The sequence below is a fragment of the Puntigrus tetrazona genome, chromosome 23 (genome assembly GCF_018831695.1).
Source record: "Puntigrus tetrazona isolate hp1 chromosome 23, ASM1883169v1, whole genome shotgun sequence".
Lineage (NCBI taxonomy): Eukaryota > Metazoa > Chordata > Actinopteri > Cypriniformes > Cyprinidae > Puntigrus > Puntigrus tetrazona.
The window spans coordinates 17,401,306-17,420,400 of record NC_056721.1 but is presented as its reverse complement, the minus strand read 5'-3'; the positions used below and the strand labels follow the sequence as shown (position 1 = coordinate 17,420,400).

Genomic DNA, 19,095 nt, shown 5'->3' with positions numbered 1-19,095 from the left:
TAAACGTATTTAATTTCAGTACGTTCATGTAATGTTATTATAGCTGTATTTCAAACGACAAAAATGATTCTAAACGGATTTAGTTGACAACTACAGCACCGTTTTATTGTCCATTTCTGAAAGAATTGCATTGGTTTCGACTTGATTGTAAAATTAAAAAGACGTACGTGTATTTTGATCTGTAGGTACTCGATGCAAGAGATGTATGATGTCGTAGCCAACGTGGATGACTACAAACACTTTGTACCGTGGTGTAAAAAGTCCCAGACCATCATGAAAAGAGCCGGTCATGCCAAAGCTCAGCTGGAAGTGGGCTTCCCTCCGGTTCTTGAGCGATATACTTCAATGATCAGCCACGTCCGGCCACATCTGGTCAAAGTAAGCCTTCTGTGCGCTCCACGTCGTCATCGCTGAAATTAAAGGAAACGTACATTTTGTAAATAATGAATTATATTTTCCGATTTCAGGCGGTGTGTTCGGACGGTAAACTCTTCAATCATTTAGAGACAATATGGCGGTTTAGTCCCGGTATTCCTGGCTATCCTCGCACGTGTACTGTAGACTTCTCTGTAAGTATCTTTCACAGACTTTTGTTTTCCAGCTGACCCCCACCCCTGGTTACTGTTGCTAGGGGCTGACAAGCTTGTAGAATACAACTACCCAAACATGCAACTTTCATTATTTTTAATCAGACATAACCAAAAGAGGTCAGACATTATTGTACAGCAGTGATTTTTTTAGTTTACTCTGGTAATCATTAATATTTCAAATTAGTTCATTTTCATTTTAGTAATGTTTTACTAATTTTTTTTTTTTTAAGATTAATTTTAACCAATTTAGTGTTTATTTTTATTAGTTTTTAAAGTAGTTTTTTTTGTTAGTGTTGGTTTTTTTGTATCTGCTTGTTTTTTAACAAATGAGGATAATATAAGCAATAAAAACAAAAAAGCAATGATGTGCAAGTGCTGTACACCAAATATGAGATGTATATGTTCTGATATTTATTTTAGTTTTTATTTAATTTTTTGTTTTAAGATATTATTTAGCTTCTATTAGTAATTTTAGTATTTCGCCTTAATAAGTAAACTCGCCACGTCTCTTTCTCTCTGGATGTTTTTGTTTTTCCTCAGGTCTCATTCGAGTTCCGCTCATTGCTGCATTCACAGCTAGCGACCGTGTTTTTCGACGAGGTGGTGAAGCAGATGGTGGCGGCGTTCGAGCGGCGAGCGGGCAAACTCTACGGGCCCGAGACGAGGATACCCCGCGAGCTCATGTTTCACGAGGTCCATCAAACGTGAGGTGCACCTTTCACGCGGGACCCGCCTGCATCCGGAACTCACCAAACTGATTAGACGCTTATCACACGACAAATCAGATCGCTAGATTACATTGGGATGGTACGACAGATACCATTTAATTTTAGAAAACGATTTCGGTTCGTTTGAGGTGTTGCACCTTAAACTTGCATTTTTTTTTGTTTTGGTTTGTTTTGGTTTGCTTTTTGCCTGTGAAATGAAGATTAATTATCGCACATTTTGACAGGTAAGATTGGAAGGCGGAAAAACGGTTTCATCTGGTTTACTCATTCGGTCCTGCTGTGGGTTTATTGGGGCCAAATCTGACTTATTACTTACCATTTTATCTTTTTCTTACCACACAAAATACTTTCGACTTGCACCTCAGCGAACGATAAAACACGTACAGCACAACAATTGTTTACTTTTCCCTTACATGCGCTCAGCGGGCTAATATTTAAGTCGATATTATTTTCTGTGGTAATCAACAGCATGGAAAAGGCACAGATTAACCCTACTAAAGCGACTCTACGTACGACTAGACATGGATTTAAACTGCTTGAATTTGATCGCGCTCAAAGTGACCTACTTGACTTCCACACCGCACTGAATTTATAATATACTCATCTCAAGAAGTCACACTCGGAGGAGACTCCAAACACGGCTGTAAATATAATAAATATGACTCGTACGGTTAGAGCGACGTCAGATATTTCTCTCACTTAAATATTTATCCTCGTAGACAACAAAACACTTATGTTTATAGAAGTAGCGCATTGTAATGAAGGATTTAGTATTTGAATTGAATTGTATTTAGCATGCTTTTGCTTTCATTGGATGCAAACTCAGGGCTTTTCAGATGAAAGAAATATACGGATTCAGCCTGTCGTTCCCTAATAGTGATCCCAGTGTGTGCCTGTTCATGTAGACCGTGCCATTTCTGATTTGTCGCTACATTTAATGTTTAAACACTACTGTATGTGTGTATTGTGATTTTTCTTGAAAAGCTACAGTACGAGCTAGCGGAGCTTCGTGTGCAAGCAAAGCGGACATTTTTCTCCCACGTTTATTTTATGAGATTTTATTTTTAGCCATTTCAATGCCTTATCTAAGTGCTCATGGCGTTTCTAAATGACTTCAAAAAAACGTAATTGTCGAGAGCTGTCCATTGGTAATTTATTTGTGCTGTATCAAACACCTGTATTAGAGTCTTCCGTGGAAATAATGTCACCTTTAGTAGATTTCTAGGATTTATTATGTAAAAACATTGTTAAATGTGAGAATGTTTGCTTGGAGAACTGTGAATACGAACCAAAGAGATGAGCAGTGCTTCGTAAGACCAAGAAGAGCGCAGTTTAAGGAACTAATTCTCTGAATGTTGTCTGTTCGGTAAAACCTTAATTCTCTGTCAACAGGCCTGTCGTCAGTGTTATGATCTTGCACAAGCATTTCTTTTGAGAATCTATAAATTTATTTCCAAACAAGTTTTTGTGTGCGTTTCACTTGAACTGCTTGGGATTCATTAGGAGCCGGATTTTGGAATTATGATGTATTTGAACTTGATGTGCATTATTTTGTCAACGGTTTCTTAAAGAGCGGTAGTTTTATGATTGGTAATCAGCTGGATTACAGTAGGAGCCCACGTCGAGGAGATACGAGTACTAGTGAAAACGTAACAGCGGTGGAGGACCAAGGAACGAAGAGTACAAAGTGAAAGCGGCAGCGGAGGTCGAGGAAATCTGAGGAAGGTGCTGGTATCTGGGTCATGTATTTATAAGTGTGTGTGAGACCTTGGTGGAGTTTCTTATTCATGCTGTCCCGACATGAAGATCTTTACTCAAAATCGATCCATTAAAGATGACTATATTTGAGCAATAACTACATACAATCTGATATCATTTACTCAACCCACTTCTTTCCAAACCTGCATTTATTAATTTCTGCTGTAGAACATAAAGATATTGAGAAATGTATCCGCTTTCTTTTTAATCCAGTGCAGTTTTTAGTAGTATTTGTATACCTTTATATAACTTTTTAAATGTGCGTGTATAAACTACTGTCTATAGCTTGGTTCCCAACATGCTTTAAAACATCTTTTTGTTTTTTGCTGAAAAAGTTATTTTAAACAACTGCATAGTGCCCAGATTATTTTCAACCACATATGGACCTTCCATATACAACTACACTCCTAAAAATAAAGGTTCAGAAAGTAGTTTATTTCCGCATTGTCTAGAGAAGTTCCTAAAATAATTTAAAGGGTTTTCATGGATGCTAAAGATTTCAGTGATGCCAGTAAAGAACTTTAATTTCTAAGTGTACTATTTCTAGTATACACTGGCATTGCTAGTGAACATTAGAATATGACCAAATTTGTTTAAATCAGTTTAATCTTGTGCAGTAGTCATTAAGTGAAAGACATTCATGTAGAAATAAAGAAAATGCCTCAAGGATTTGTTAAAAACATTTATTGGTTTTCCTTTTTTGTCAAGTTTTCCGATATTTTTCTCTTTGTTCGCCTAAGCTTCTTTTTCCCCAATCAACCCCCTCCCCATTTCTTGTTCCCCTCCCCAATTCCCCTGGTGCGTCTGACTTCAACCAATCATCTCCACATTCACATTCCTCGTTATTTAAATTACCCGACATCGCATCAACCAATCACGTACATCATGATGAAAACAAAAAAGGGCACAGCAAACCAGACAATTCTTCTCACGCTATTAGATAAGTGGGAAATGATGATTGGGGGGGAAAGTGCCATTGAGTTAATGGAGTGCTTATGGACCGACTAGCTAAAATAGCTGCTAGATTATCCAAAAAAAAAAAAAAAAAAAAAAACCTGAGAGCAAGCGTGCAAGAGAGCAGGACCCATGTGCGTCACAGCAGTACAAGTCATGTTTTAAATTATATTAAAGGTATAGTTTACTTAAAATAAAGGGTTAAGAGAGCCATTACAGAAAAGTGGTTTGAATAACAGGGATGGTGTGACAGTGTTTTGATATGCAGTTCATACATTCAAAGCTATATTTACATGAATAAATAAAACCACAACTTATGTATACCTACACAAAATGATAGCTTTCCTTTTTATACAAGACATCATTCTTCAAAACACTGGGAAAAAGAGACACTAAAACAGGTAAAAAGTGGCAGATTTTGAGTGCCTTTGCTCTCAAGTTGGTACATAACTTGTGTGAATGACACAAACTTAAATCAAAGCCAATATGTTCACTGATGAAATAAAGGAGGACTGGTCATTTCAAATAAAGAGGTGCTTACAAACAACAGACGGGAAGATGAAGACGATTGGTTGAAGTCAGAGAGCAATATGAGAGATAACTTAAAGGGGCAGTACCCTTTTAAACAAATGTACAAGCTACCCAAGTTGAACTGAACTCATAGAATCAATTCTGTTGAGAGAGGACCGTATTGCCATCGTGGAGTGCTCTTACGAGGAGAAACGAGAGGGACGCCTAGTCAAACTTTGTCAAATTATCTGACCGGCTCAGAGCAGGGTTTTGACAATTCATTTCCTCACACAAACAGAGGCTCAAGTGAACATCTGACCTCAGGAGAGTAAAAATACAAAGACTAAAAGTGATATAATTGGTGTGAGAGCTGAGGATTAAGGGTGTATTTACATACTATGTGAACTACCTCTTATTTACTAGTATTTAATAACCATTATTAGTTTAAATAAGGAGAGAAGTGATTTCTGGGAAGACGCATCTTTCTTGGTCAATAACACTGCCTTCTCCAAAACACCACCTCGCTACATCCATAGCTGCATCATATGGTCGGATAAATCTGTGGGAATACTTAAAAGGAGCCACTGCAAGCAGTGACCGTGTAATGCGTCTACACATTTCATCTGAAAAAGTAGCTTTACATGTAAATTCTGGGAGTGAAAGACTAATAAATGTGTAAATGAGATGTGTAATCTTGATGTTACATTAATAACAAAGGCCCTTTTTAGATGAAATTTAAAAGTGTACTGTCTCTTTAAATCCCTTAGCCTGGGGGCTTGTTTCTAATAGATTAGGCTCTTCCCCTTCCTGTCCCCACTCTGCTGGCATGGTCTCTCACTCTCTAGCCTGATTTGGCCCCAACTAGAGCCATGAGTCCGTCCGTGCTCATGGACTTGGGACGCTCCAAGGGGAAGCCGAGCGCTCTGCTCCACACCAGCTGAGAGAGGACGCCCAAAGCTCGGGATACGCCAAACAACACAGTGTAATAGTTCATCTCAGTCATGCCATAATACTGCAAAACACAAGAGTACAAACAGGAGATGATGAACAGAGCACACAGTAAAACTACGTAACCTGTAGAAACAGAAAAGGGAAGAAAATAAACCAATGTGATTTTAGCGTAACTAAATGTTAAATGTAATTTTTATCTAAATAATCTAAGAATGTATTTTATTTATACAAACAATAGCATTTCATGTGACTTATTTTATATAAATAATATTTTTTATAAAAAATTATACATTTTATAACTAATACATAAAATATGTCACTTTCTGCTTCCCGTTCAGTCTCGCGCACAGCATGTCTACACAGCTTTTGAAGTATATTCAACCGCAGATGAGTGCAGACGAATGAATCTGACACATGCGCAGTATCACCTACTTGATTTGCATCGTCTCTGATTGCCTGCATGCGGACGCGGATTGCTGAAGTATACTATGTAGTATACTAAGTATGAAGTATGGCCTTAACACCACTAATCTCTACATTTAGTGCCAGAATTCTGTACCAATTGGACCAAAACTTATTGTTAACGTTCTCTTATGTTCAACTAATGTTAAAAAGGTCACTTTAAGGGGTCAAAAATAACAAAAAGAGGCTATTTTTTTTTTTACTCCAAAACTTCATTATACTTTGAACATAGGCTAGGTTTTTGTTTGGTTTTTTGTACTTAAATACATTCTGGTTGAAAAATGAGAATCATGTAGAAGAATTGTGATCTCAATTTCCATGGAGAAAAAACCCCCCTCAATTCCCATAGCAAGTGTCGTGCAGCCCTAATATAAATGATTGATATAAAATTAAGCATAAATTAAACCAGGCACACAAGATATTTTAGTGGCACTTGACAAAAATAAGTCAAGTCTGTGCTAAAATTAATGTGTATTTTTATCTGGTTTCTAGTAACTTACTTGCAACAGGACTCCGCTGTGTGCATCTACATTGGGCCAGGGGTTCTTGGCCTTGCCCTGCTCCAGAAGCACGTTGGGTACAATCTTGTAGAGTTGAGCTACCAGCTTGAACATAGGGTCATTGGGAAGGTGCTTGAGGGCAAACTCACGCTGACAGGTATAGCGAGGATCTGTCTTCCTCAGAACAGCGTGGCCATAACCTGGCACCACCTGAATAACAACAACAAAAAAAAAACAAATTAAAAACAACGAACCTAATCATCAATTTTATTTTGATCAATCTGCATTGAGATTTTGTGTTGATGCATTTCCTATTGAGTTGGAATATAGCAAAAGCACTCACTCTGCCCGATTTGAGGGTGTTCCAAATGTAATCCCTCATTTTCTCATCAGACACTTCACCACCGAGCTCCTTCTGCAGGGCTGTCAGCCACACTAGCACCTCCTACAGGACACAAGAGCAAATAAAAAGGAAACACAAAGCTGGTTAGCATTTCATAACCACATGCCCTGTGCAACACTAAGCACATTAAGGCTCAAACCTGATTGGCCAATCCGTGCAGGGGTCCGGCCAAGCCATTCATAGCAGCGCTGAAGGAGAGGTAGGGGTCAGAAAGGGCGCTGCCTACCAGGTGACTAGTGTGCGCACTAACGTTTCCACCCTCATGGTCACTGGAAAGAAAAGCACACAAAAAGGATAAGGTTACTAGATAAGACTAAGTGATCTAACACAACAGCAAGAGGGCAGGCTTTATTCACTTATGTTAAACAGTCATTCCTCATCCTTTTTCTTTCTTAAAAGATAACAATAACAGTTTTCTGAACAAAATCTGCAGTCACTGATAAAAAGGAGACAGAAAGACATTTTTAAAAACCAAGCACCACACAATATTTTTTTAAAAATTGCATGATGTTTGAAAGTTTACCATTATTACCCAGCAAGGGAGAATTGCTGGTAACCATTTAGGGAACTTAACCTGATACAATATATATAGAAAACGTGGCACTAAAAATGGAAAATTGTTTTGATTCATATTTAACCCAGTATATAAAAGCACTTCAGTTGCATCCATTTAATAAGCAATGAAAGTGATAACTGGCTATGATAGCACAGATTGCAGGTCTCACTGGTCCAAAGTCCCATTCTACATAGCTGTATATTAAACCTCAAATAAGCAATAATTATCTTGACAAATCTGTCAATTATTTATTAATCCACAGCTTGATCAATGATAGCTGCAGCCCTAGAAAATTACTAGACACAAATCACTTTTCAAGGTGGGGTTAGCACGGGAAGAGACTGACATTTAAGTTTACGGTAAAGCTTTTCACTTTCTTTTTTTGGTTCAGATAGTAGCGGTTCAACAAAAAGTGTGAAAGATCCAGTTTGATCACATGCAGTCAGGTTTCCCCAAATAGGACTGGAAACAAGCTTCACTAATATGCTTTTCTCCCTGAGGCTGAGCTAAAAATCTTGCCTGTTTATAAAGAAGAGAGCGTATTTGAGAGCAATCACAAAGGTTACAAGTCCAAGCCGATCTCATTCTGCCTCGAATGAACCTGTGGAGGAGGAGTTTGTGATGAACGAGTCAGCGAGTTTGTAGGTCATCACCTGTGGATGGTGAGGTAGAGCCTCATGAGTTCTGTGAACTGTGAATCGCTGTAGCCCAGCATGTTGGTGAAGTTGTGTGACCAGTCCAGGTTGGAGTCGATGGCGCCGATGCTGCTTCCTTCACGGTACAAGTTACGGTAGATCTTTGCCGCCACGCAAGGGAGCTTGGCGATCAAGTCCATGGAGTCCTCGTACACAAACTACACAGAAACGCCATGAATTCTTTTGAATGACTCGCTTTACATAACATTGTTGGAGTTGTTTTAGTCATAGTAATTAGCATTACACACACACTTATCCTTTAAAAGTATTTAGCACAAATATTTTCAGTGACTCACCTCCCAGTACTTGGCCTTGTTAACTCCCTCAGAGTAAGCCCGAGCGAAACTGCTCTCGCTGTTCAGAGCCGTGATGGCGGCACTGAACTGAGACATCGGGTGCAGGTTGGTGGGGAAGTTGTCCAGCATGGTGACCACGTGAGAGGGAAGGGCCGCACGTTTAGCCCACTCCTTAGACAACCAACTCACCTAAGACAGGAAAAAAAAAAAAAAAAAAAAAAAAGTTAAATAAAAAGGCAATATTTGTGTAGCATTTTGGCAAGTCTGTTATATTCAACAGATATTTGAAAGATTTTTTTTTTTTATTTATGGTTGACTGTTCAGGACCACAATTTGATTAACATCCTAACAAGACAGTGTAACGGTCAATCTCAGAGCAATCAATATATGCCTACAATGAGTCGCAAAAACGGACGACTTATGAAATGTCACGTTTCGGTTTCATCATAAAAAGCTAGTTCTCTTTTCTTTTTTTGCCTTTGCATCCAATACCATAGGACAGAGCACTCAGAAATACTTTTATAAAATAAAAGCACATCACAGAACCCCTACTCTGTCATGTTGCAGTCACATAAAAGCTGGCAATGCTTGCCCTGCCTCCGTGGTTATCAGACTGGTCCATTATTTCAACTATCATTGAGTGGCACGGCATGTAAAAGTTTCAATTGCTTAAACGCACCACTCACGTATGAGATGCAGCAAAACACATGAGCATAGGGAAAATGTATTCAGTTAAAAGGTTCTGAATTTTGCTTAATCATCCAGTCCCAATTCAAACTGACTTTTTTCACTCAAGTACCACTGTTCAATGTTTGAAGCACCTAAATGATATGTTACTAGGACAACCGCATCAAATTCTAGGCACTCTGGGGGTTTTTAATGAGTAAGAACGCAGTGAATATGAATATATCCTCACCTGCTCCTCAGTGGGCACCTGTCCTGTGACAAGCAGCCAGAACAGACCCTCTGGCAGCGGCTCCTCTCCACCAGGAGCCTTGGGCAACAGCTGCTGACACTCTGGAATGCTGTAACCACGGAAACGGATGCCCTACAGATGCAATCGATAAACAGAGGGATGGCGTCAGTGGGTTTCGTTGAATAAAATAAACATTGCAGCTTGACGCTCTGAGAGGGTTCAGGGGTTAGTGGGTTAACTACTGACATCAACGTATATTTATCCAAGTCACTGTGGTGCCACTCTCTATTTTTAGCATACAGCAGCATACTATTGTGCAAATGATGAGCTTCTATGACGCCGTAAACTTTCATCATGCATTCAAGTTTCAAAACATAAAATGTGTATTTGATGTGTCAAGGCTAATATTTGCAGACTGATGGCTCAATTAAAGTGCCAACATTATGGATTTTTGAAAATTACCCGTAACCTGCAACATTTTACTATTAAAGACCATTGTAACACTAAATCTAGCTCAGTCTTAAAACTTTTATGATTTAGTCCACTATAACAATGTGACAAAAAAAAAAGTTAAAACAAATCAATATGTAATTACTTCATAAATTATAAGCTGGTTTATGTAACATTTCATGGTATTGTGTTCATGTGTATACGCACCTCATCAGGGTCGAGCACAGAGGTCTCGTACACTAAACCCTTCATGCCTCGCATTCCTCCATAAACCTGTCAAAAACAAAAACAGCACTCAAACATTAAAATACCTATGTCAACACTTTTTTTCTGAGCTACAATCAGCCCTCCATCTCTCTGGCCTCTAGTTCTAGTCTCATATATGACAGCAATAATGCCATTCAGGTGCAGTTTAACCTACAGTATAGAAGAATTGGCAGTGAGACAAAGACCAAATGACTCAGCTAAAACAATGGCCGTGAGAGCAGCAGAACTCACGCCACAGGCTGAGGGTCCTTGACAAAACCGCGGTCCAATCAGAAAGGAAACAGCTATTGCTATGTTTGTGGTTGTTTGCAGCACTACATTGTGCGAGATCAGACTGGTCAGACATGTTAAGCAACATTGCTTGTGACATGAAACCTAACATCACTAGTTACCCTAAATTTAAGCCTGTGATTTCCAACGTGGAGTACTTAAGTTAGGAAAAATAAAATGCACACAAAACTGATGTTTCTCTCACCATGTCCACTGTGATCTGACCAATTGTGGTTTTGCCATGCTGCTGTTTGAAGTTCTTGATCCTGCTCTGTTCTTTAGGGATGAGGTCTGCCAGGACGTCTTTCAAATTCTACATAAGGTCAAGAGAAAAAAAATGGTCACCTTTCGCATAGTGGATCAGGCACAAACAGATTTAACAACTAATTGTTTTTGAGGTTTAAAAAAAAAAAAATCATTTGCCCAAGACATGTGATTCATGTGACTCAGCCTTCCCATCAAAAGCAAGGCTGTAATAGAATCTCTGTAGTGCAATCAAAATGGTTCTGGCTTTGATCACTGATCCAGGATATCTGAAGAAGATGCAGATACGTACCGTGGATGCGCTGACATTTCTGGCAGCCACAACGACGCATGCTGCATTCTGGAAGAGAAAGAAGCAATTTTGATAAAAGATGCAATGCAGAGGAAGCTGATCATCATAACCTGGGCTAGCAATCAAATTTCACTGCAGAAGGTCTGCTGACAGCTGCAAGGCAGGCGACTTTGGTTGCACAATGCAAAATGCATCAGTTGCCGATTCCTTTGTATTCAAATTACAAGCTTCTTATTACAGGTTTCTACTGAATAAATATTTTCAACAGGCTCTGAAGTCAAAAGCCCAGAAAACACAGATACGGTGAACGCTACATATAGTTGGAACAATAAATTTTAATAGATTAACAAAATTAATTAATAAAAAACACTAAAAGCATTTATCTATCATAATGTTTTACAACTTCTTGATTAGCTGCCATTTTTGAGCGCTACATCACCTTTGCTGCACAGATAAGCCTGCTAGAGCAAGCAGAGATGAAGCGTGTCTTGAACTATTACCACTGTGCCATTCATCATGACCGCCTTATTTTTTGGTTCAATACAATTTATATCACAGTAAAGACACACACACACACAATGACAATATTTCACAGTAACATCAAAGGAGTTGAAAGAGCACAAATTCTGCAGAGACAGGTGTATGGATCCAACTGCTAATTCTATTACAGAATTGCTTCAGGAAGAATTATGAGTTTCTGCATGGCCCGACCCTTTCCTACGCCGAGACATATCCTTCACATCTATATATAGCTTTAGATTAAGAGCCATCTCTGATTGACTCACAGCAGGAACGGATTGGAACGGCCACTGCAGAATGACTCAAGCGCGGACGTAAAGCCAGGTCAGATCGGCATGACATGTCGAGAGATAAAAAGAGAGCTTGTTTAGAATTTTGGGGCTTTTACTTAGGAAAAAAAAAAACAGTGCCCATGCTTCCTTTTACCTTAATGGTCAGACTAAGACTGAGCTAGATTACACAGAGAATGACAGCGCATTCCTGTCCAAGAGCCAGTGCTTTCTACATCATTGGCCTCCTGATCAGCATGTGGGTCAATGCTTTGACACCAGATACCAGTCACTCTACTCTAAAGCTGAAGATTTTACTGACACACCATAACATACAGTAGCAGTGAGACCAGAAAAACACTCCGATCCTGTTTAGAGCTCATTTATGGGGCGGCCTGTATTGTTCTTGATAAGTAACTGCTAGTCTCTGACCTTCCTGCAAGTCTACGGCCGTGTAATCTGTGAGAAAGGTGAGGCTACCGGCAGCTGTTAGCTTGAACCCGGTGTGTGAGCTCAGAGGAGGGTGATTATATAAGCCCCTGTAGTAGCTGAATACCTCCAGACATGCCAAAAGCAATAGACTTCACATAAACTAGAGGTAAATATGTAAAAGAACATAATACAAAAAAAGCATTTCAAATTAATTGTCTGGACTAATTGGATTATTGTCTGCATAAATTCTAACATTTACAGCAATTCAGTAACGTAGTAATAATAATAATAATAAAAAATAGGTTTTAAACCTGCGGTCACAGACACTTAAGAGTCTTCATGCATTTTTTGCAATTTTGCAAAAACATTCATAGATATTTTAACACTTCGATTTAATCACTTAAAAACTCTTGATGTATCTTTCAAATTGCACCTGATTGATGCACTTAACTTTAAAAATGTACAAAACTGTGGAAAAAAAAAATGTTAGAAAATTGTTATGAATGATATAGTAATTATCACTAAATCTATATGTTATTAAATTTTCTCAAGTCTAATTATATACATGTATACATATATACATATATTTTATACACACACTTGAGATTTTTTATTTTTTTCCCCCATTTATGTATTAATTTCTTCTAAAAGCTACATTGTATGCTATACAACAGTGACCTTCAAGGTAACGACAAAAAAAAAAAGGTTGCAGAGGATAGAGTATGTGCATAGGCTATTAGCCAGACAGCAACCTTAAACCATTCTATGACCTTTGACTCAGTTCTTCTATTATTCGGAGCAAGCCTATATGCAGAATAGATGCAGGGACCATGTGTTGCAGGGGTCACTAGAATTACCATAAGAGAGAATTTCAGGACAGGCAAAGGGCTCTTTATCAGTTTTCTTTAGGCAAGAAAAACATAAAAGATTGACAGGTAATGCTCTAATAACTCTTCTCCACTTTGTTTAGACAAAAACATGTTTTTTTTCTATACTCAAAGCAGATGACAGGTGGACAGCTGCGTCAGACAGGTCAGACATGCTTGTCCACCATCTGAATCCTTTAAAAGGAACAGTGCTTTAAAAAAAGGACCACCACTACAGAAATATCCATTCAAATACAGAAGCGAATCTCTGCAAGGTCATTTAAACCTACTTGCATTGAGTGCCCAAAGTATTTACAATGTAGACTACTGGTCAGGATTCTGAACACGATCCAACACGTTACCAAGAAATAAAGAAAATTACATAAGGAAGGTATAAAAATGCACCCCGGCCACCCCTATAAACTGTCAATCAGCAGATTACATAAGTGTCATACACAGCAGAAAAAAAGCTGAGAAACTCTTCGTGGTGTACAAAGGTCATCTAGGGGTGTGAATGGAGCATTAACCCTGAATGACAAGAGCACAGTAACCTATTTTACTATAAAGTCATTCAAACAGCGACGCAGTGGTTTTATCTGTATAGCAACAATAAAAGGCAAAGTCATCTTATGAGAGAACAACTGAAGCCGTATATGGATATAATTCCAGTTTCTAAAGATCATGCATGCACCGACACACCCTCCACTCATTTTCGCAAAACACAAATCGCAATCTAGTCAGATGTTAAACGTCATCAGTCACACACATTGCTTAAAGCATTTCAGACTCGGAACAAAACTTTATGGAGGAATAACATTTGTACGACTTGCAGAAACGGAAATCACAGCCCAAATCCAAACATGTCGTCATTCAGGAAACTACTCGTGCTAAATGTTCACATTACACAACTTCCATAATCGCACATGATCACAAGAGCTTTTATAAACTAGATCAGGGGTTTCAAACATGGGACCCACAAAGGAGTACAGGGGTCTATGGAAAAAAAACAAAATACAAAACATAACATGTGAATATAAAGATCTAAATAAATTTCTCTTTAGTAAATAAAAAAAAAAAAAAAAAAAAAAAAAAAAAACCCTCAGAATACAATGCTGTCAGGGGGAAAGAAAAAGTTATAATGTAATATTAAGAACACCTTGGTGATTGTTCACGTTATATATATTGGGTCTTCATACATTATGAACATTTAACCCCTACTAAAAACCCTTGATGTATACAGTGAATAAACCCTATTAAAATGTATTATAGCGGTCTAGCATGGTCATTAATAAATTAATGACTAAACAGGTGCAGATCACAGATGTCAAAGTGACTGGTCAAATTTAGTTACAAATGAAAACTGATTAAAGTGCCAAAAGAAAGAATGTCTCATGAGACGAATATGCACATTATCAACCAAGATATAACTAATATATATAGAGCTTTTCTTTGTCATGTCTTTAAACAGCTACCATTTTAAATCTAAAACAACTTCACATCGTCTATGTCTGAAAAAGAAAAACACAAATTCCTTAACAGTATGTTTGGGATTTTAGTTTTAACGTTTGACAATATATTTGACAGCCTATGCTGTTATAAATTGCTATCAAGGCTGACAGTTAACTGTTTTTAAGAAAAATGTAGGAATTTAAGAGGGAGGCATATAAAGATAATGTTTTTCATACATAAAATACTCAAAATAGATGTTCCATACGGTTAATAGTAAGAGATATGCCATACTGGCTATCTGTTTTTAAGGTAATCTATGCTAAGCTAAGCTAACCGGTAGCAGCCTGTGTTTTCTTCACTAGGGTTAGAATAAAAATTTCCTACCTTTGAACTGAGGAGCCTTGGGGCTAGTCTGCTGATAGAGAGGAAGGACATTGTTCTTGAATGTGTGTATAAATATTGCAAGTGCTTCTTTATCGACCCCTGCTTGAAGGTGCCCCTCTCGATACCGTGCTCGCAGTGAAGGTTGAAAAAGGGACTCGGGCCCTGTTGTAGGCGCGGTTTGGGTGAGTTAGGGCCTGATGAGGATAGAACGGCGTTTCGCGCGTTCTGATTGGTTTAAGTTGAGAAAACCTATTTTGATTGGTGGAGCGAATCATCGCGTTTTGATTTGATTGGCCCAGGAATGGAACGCGCATACATTATTCAGACGTTTCGGCTGTAGGTTGTTCTTTAATCTGCCTGACCAAAAGTAAAGTGACAGATCAAGTCACATGCGTTTTTTTTAGCACCTTGATATTTTAACAAATAAATAATGCACCTCAAAATTATAGTTGTGTCAAAATGTAATAATTTTTTAATAAAGGTTTAAATCATAAACCTTCCTGTCGATTTCAACTAGTCTGATGTGAGTTATTTCTTTGTCTACATGCGTATTGTCCTAAAGTTACTTGAGACTGCATATACACAAAGATTTCAGACTTTATTGGAAAAGGGTCATTAAATACAAATATATAGATACAGAGGCTCAAGGACGTTCATTTCAGACTTCATGCTGCCTGTAACATTGTCATGGCTCTGGCAGGAAGGATTTTCTTGGACCTACAGCACAACAGGACATTCTGGGATATGTAACTTGCTTAGTTGCATCACAATGTCAACACACAAAACTTACAAGGTTTCTACATACACATTTCAGCAATACATGAAGGTCACAAAAAATCATTAATTGGTAGGTGAATGAGAAAGTTGAAGGCAGGTGGGACGGCTCATATCTTGTGTTCTATGACTCTAGCCTGCTTTAATAGTCATTTTGTCCAATTTGATTTTCTCATAAGCTTTATGTTTAAAGAATGTCATGAGCTGGTGAACTTCTCGATAAAACCTGCATATTCTTATGTACACTACCATTCAAAACTGTGGGGACGGTAAGAATTTTATGCTCACCAAGGCAGCATTTGCTTAGTCAAATATGAACAGTGATATCGTGAAATATTATTGCAGTTTAAAATAACTGCTGTCTATTTAAATATATATTTAAAAAACAACTTATTACTGTGATGGCAAAGTTAATTTAAACTGCTTCAGCATTCTAGTATCAGTAAATAACATTTATCTTAATATCAATATATGCTCTGCTGCTTAATATTTTTGTGGAATCACTTTTTTTATTCTTTGATTAGTTAATATGAACAGCATTGACAAATAAAAGTATTAATTTCTTCTAAAATATCTTACCGACCCAAAGTTACTGAAAGGCAGTTTATCTATAAAAGCGCATATGCAAATACATGCTTTTTTTTAGACATTGTCTATAAAAGTACTCTGATTTTACCACATGATTAAACAAAATTTACAGACCTCTTTTTGGTCAAAAATATAAATGAAAAAAACCCTGCATAAATAATCTTACAAATAAATATAAAATAAAATTATTAAATGCACAAACTGCCACATTCATAATTGTAACACAAGTCAGTACCGAAAGGTTTGGTCACAGAGTATTTGGCACATTTGATCTGTTAACGTGAAATTTGCATATGCATGACAATGGCAATGAAATTAAATAGTTCGCCTGTCAGTTAAAATATGGTTACTCTCTGTGTGAAACTGCGCACAGCAGGGCTCGACGTTTATAAAGAGACGTGATGTATGCTGGAGACCTTATGAGGCTTCTGTAAACAGCAGCATGCAGTGTGAGTCATTGATTTTGTACTGTTACAGCAAGAACAGCCCGTGTACTTACACTGCAATACTTTGGAGATGTTCAAAACTTGCTGTATGTGCACACCGTGTGCTTTGTGTTAACACATTGTATGCAAATGTTCTTTTTTTTTCACAAATTACCATTGTGTCTGGCACAGAGATTATGAAAGAATCAGAATATACAGCACCATGCAGCCGGTTTGTCATGCATATAAAGAGCCAGGTTCAAATTACATTCAATCAGATCTTCCACAGTAGAGGCTAGCGATAGATCAGATCTTAGATCAGATTTTTCAGATTATCAGCCAATGGCAATGTCCAAAAAGCGGATAAACAGATGTGCTAATTCGGTTTTCTGTCAATGAATAAGACTCTTTTTTTTTTTGGAGAATATTGTGTGAAATAGGCTTTAATTTCATGTCAGCAATTTCATTTGTGTTCCATGCCTCTGCATCATATTATCCAACATTCTTTCCAAATATCAGCATCCGGTTCAGTATTATTTAGCATTATTTATATAATATTATGGTGTTCATTTAAATCAATTTAAATCAATGTAAATGTTTTATTAATTTTAATATATATATATATATATATATATATATATATATATATATATATATATATATATATATATATATATATATATATATATATATATATATATATATATATATATATATATATATATATATATATATATATATATATATATATGTATATATATATATATATATATATATATATATATATATATATGTATATATATATATATATATATATATATATATATATATATATGTATATATATATATATATATATATATATATATATATATATATATATATATATATATATATATATATATATATATATATATATATATATATATATTGTTTATTTTTATTTGGTTTTATATTTGTGCTTTGAACATTTTTAATAATTCTATTTAGCTTGAATTTCTTTTTATTTTACTTTTAGTCATTTTCAAACTTCAGCTTTTCTTATTATTTCCGTTAGTAGCCAAGGCAACATTTATGTTTTTATTCAAGTAATTATGTTGCCTAATATTTATACTTTTATTATTAATTCAATTAACAAAAAAAAAGGAAGTTTTAGTAAATACTAACAACACTGAATCTGTAAACCACTGGTATTTTTTCCATCTTTGAACACAGGGTGGCGCTGCAATATCAAATCTGATCAACATGCATCTTTTACCCATCTTGCACATAATCTGACTTAAGATGTTGATTGGCATTATACTGTGCGTGATTTCCTTGAAAACTGTATGAACCAGAGCAGCTGTGTTTCATCTTCCTGGACTTTAGGAAACACTGAAGGTTGCAGTCTGGACAAAAAACAAACAAACAAACAAACAAAAACATCCCAAAATTGAGTTTGTGGTAAATAGCTGGTGAATTTGGTCCTCTTGATCTCCATTTTGCTCATTTTTTCCTTTGGTGAAATAACGCATCCTGAAGTTAGACACCAGTGCCGGGCGCGTATGAGGACCGAGAGTGGACACAGTGGAAGAAATCACTCTTCCTCTTCGTCGTCTTCCTCTTCCTCCTCTATGTTGAGGAAGGGGTCGTATTTGAGGCAGTTTTGGAGGTAGTGAAGGAGTGTGCGGTGCAGGTGTTGTTTGCTCCGCTCTTCTCTTAATGAGTGGCCTTCGTCTGGGTACAGCTGAAGGGTGTAGTTGGCCTCTACCTTCACCAGACGACTCAACAACTCAGCGCTGTGTTGGAAATGGACCCGCGCTAAACACACAAATGTAAAACATGACCGGAAATCCACAAATGATGTATGCCAAGGATTTATATAATGAGACTAACCATCTGCGGTCCCGTGTATGAGGAGGAAGCTTTCGTCTTTTAGCTTGTGAATGTCGTCCAACAAAGACGCAGCCTGCAAAGTAACAACATATCGGCATCTCGGTCACGTAAGACAGAAGATTCCCAAATGCAACCTTTTATTCAATAGTGGCTTTGTTTCTCGTAACTGTGACTTTAAACGACAAAATATGACTTTAAAGTGCCCCTATTATGGATTTCTGAAAATTACATTTCATTCAGCGTGTAACACAACTCTAAGTGAAAACATCCTGCACAGTTTTAAATCTGAAAGTCCACCGCATATAAAGTTATTGTCTCTCAAAAGAAAAAGAAACAATACGTTTTTAAAATGAATCCCTGTTGGCATCAATAAGAAACATTTATTGCCTGCCTATTTATTATGCTTGCAGAACTGGGAAAACTTGATTTTCAAGTTGGTCTGAATGAAAACGCTAATTCATTCTTTGCCACTAGGTGCCACTTTTGAAGCGTTAAAATCTTTAAATTCGAATTCGACCGGGAAAAAAATATGGTAAAAATAAATGCATATTATAAGAAAACCACTTGTTTGGAGCACCCAAAACCAAAATATGAACCTTTCGTAACCCATAATCTCACAATTGTGTCTGTGGAAGTGTAATTGTGTCACAATGT

At 37.1% G+C, this 19,095-nt stretch overlaps 3 protein-coding genes across 5 annotated transcripts in view; 1 reads left to right on the top strand and 2 right to left on the bottom strand.

Moving 5' to 3' along the window:
• The window catches only part of coq10a (coenzyme Q10A), a 4,896-nt gene extending 2,117 nt beyond the window's left edge, over nucleotides 1-2,779 (top strand). The window contains exons 3-5 of the mRNA XM_043224254.1: nucleotides 186-378; nucleotides 468-569; nucleotides 1,131-2,779. Coding sequence (XP_043080189.1) covers nucleotides 186-378; nucleotides 468-569; nucleotides 1,131-1,298 — 463 coding nt within the window. The 3' untranslated portion in view covers nucleotides 1,299-2,779. The remainder of the gene's footprint in view (nucleotides 1-185; nucleotides 379-467; nucleotides 570-1,130) is intronic.
• A 966-nt stretch (nucleotides 2,780-3,745) lies between these two features.
• cs (citrate synthase) lies at nucleotides 3,746-14,943 on the bottom strand. The gene is made up of 11 exons (XM_043224253.1): nucleotides 14,782-14,943; nucleotides 10,863-10,910; nucleotides 10,512-10,619; nucleotides 9,977-10,042; nucleotides 9,320-9,451; nucleotides 8,404-8,592; nucleotides 8,066-8,265; nucleotides 6,996-7,125; nucleotides 6,797-6,898; nucleotides 6,454-6,663; nucleotides 3,746-5,552 (listed from the first exon to the last, which is right to left on the bottom strand). Exons 1-11 carry the CDS (start codon nucleotides 14,830-14,832, stop codon nucleotides 5,382-5,384), a joined length of 1,407 nt encoding a protein of 468 aa, XP_043080188.1. The 5' UTR covers nucleotides 14,833-14,943; the 3' UTR covers nucleotides 3,746-5,381.
• Nucleotides 14,944-17,552: 2,609 nt separating this feature from the next.
• LOC122329248 (inactive dipeptidyl peptidase 10) overlaps nucleotides 17,553-19,095 on the bottom strand; it is a 40,486-nt gene continuing 38,943 nt past the window's right edge. For all 3 annotated transcript variants that reach the window (XM_043225444.1, XM_043225443.1, XM_043225445.1), the window contains 2 exons: nucleotides 18,442-18,514; nucleotides 17,553-18,366 (listed from right to left, as the gene is read on the bottom strand). In XM_043225444.1, coding sequence (XP_043081379.1) covers nucleotides 18,143-18,366; nucleotides 18,442-18,514 — 297 coding nt within the window. In that variant the 3' untranslated portion in view covers nucleotides 17,553-18,142. The remainder of the gene's footprint in view (nucleotides 18,367-18,441; nucleotides 18,515-19,095) is intronic.

What these genes read in the sequence shown, in the direction of transcription:
- cs (XM_043224253.1), bottom strand. Translation starts at nt 14,832, where the DNA reads ATGTCCTTCCTCTCTATCAGCAGACTAGCCCCAAGGCTCCTCAGTTCA. An exon ending in GAAATGTCAGCGCATCCACG is followed by an intron (nt 10,620 to 10,862) that starts GTACGTATCTGC and finishes GACCTTATGTAG; the next exon opens with AATTTGAAAGACGTCCTGGC. An exon ending in TGCACGGATTGGCCAATCAG is followed by an intron (nt 6,899 to 6,995) that starts GTTTGAGCCTTA and finishes TGTGTCCTGTAG; the next exon opens with GAGGTGCTAGTGTGGCTGAC.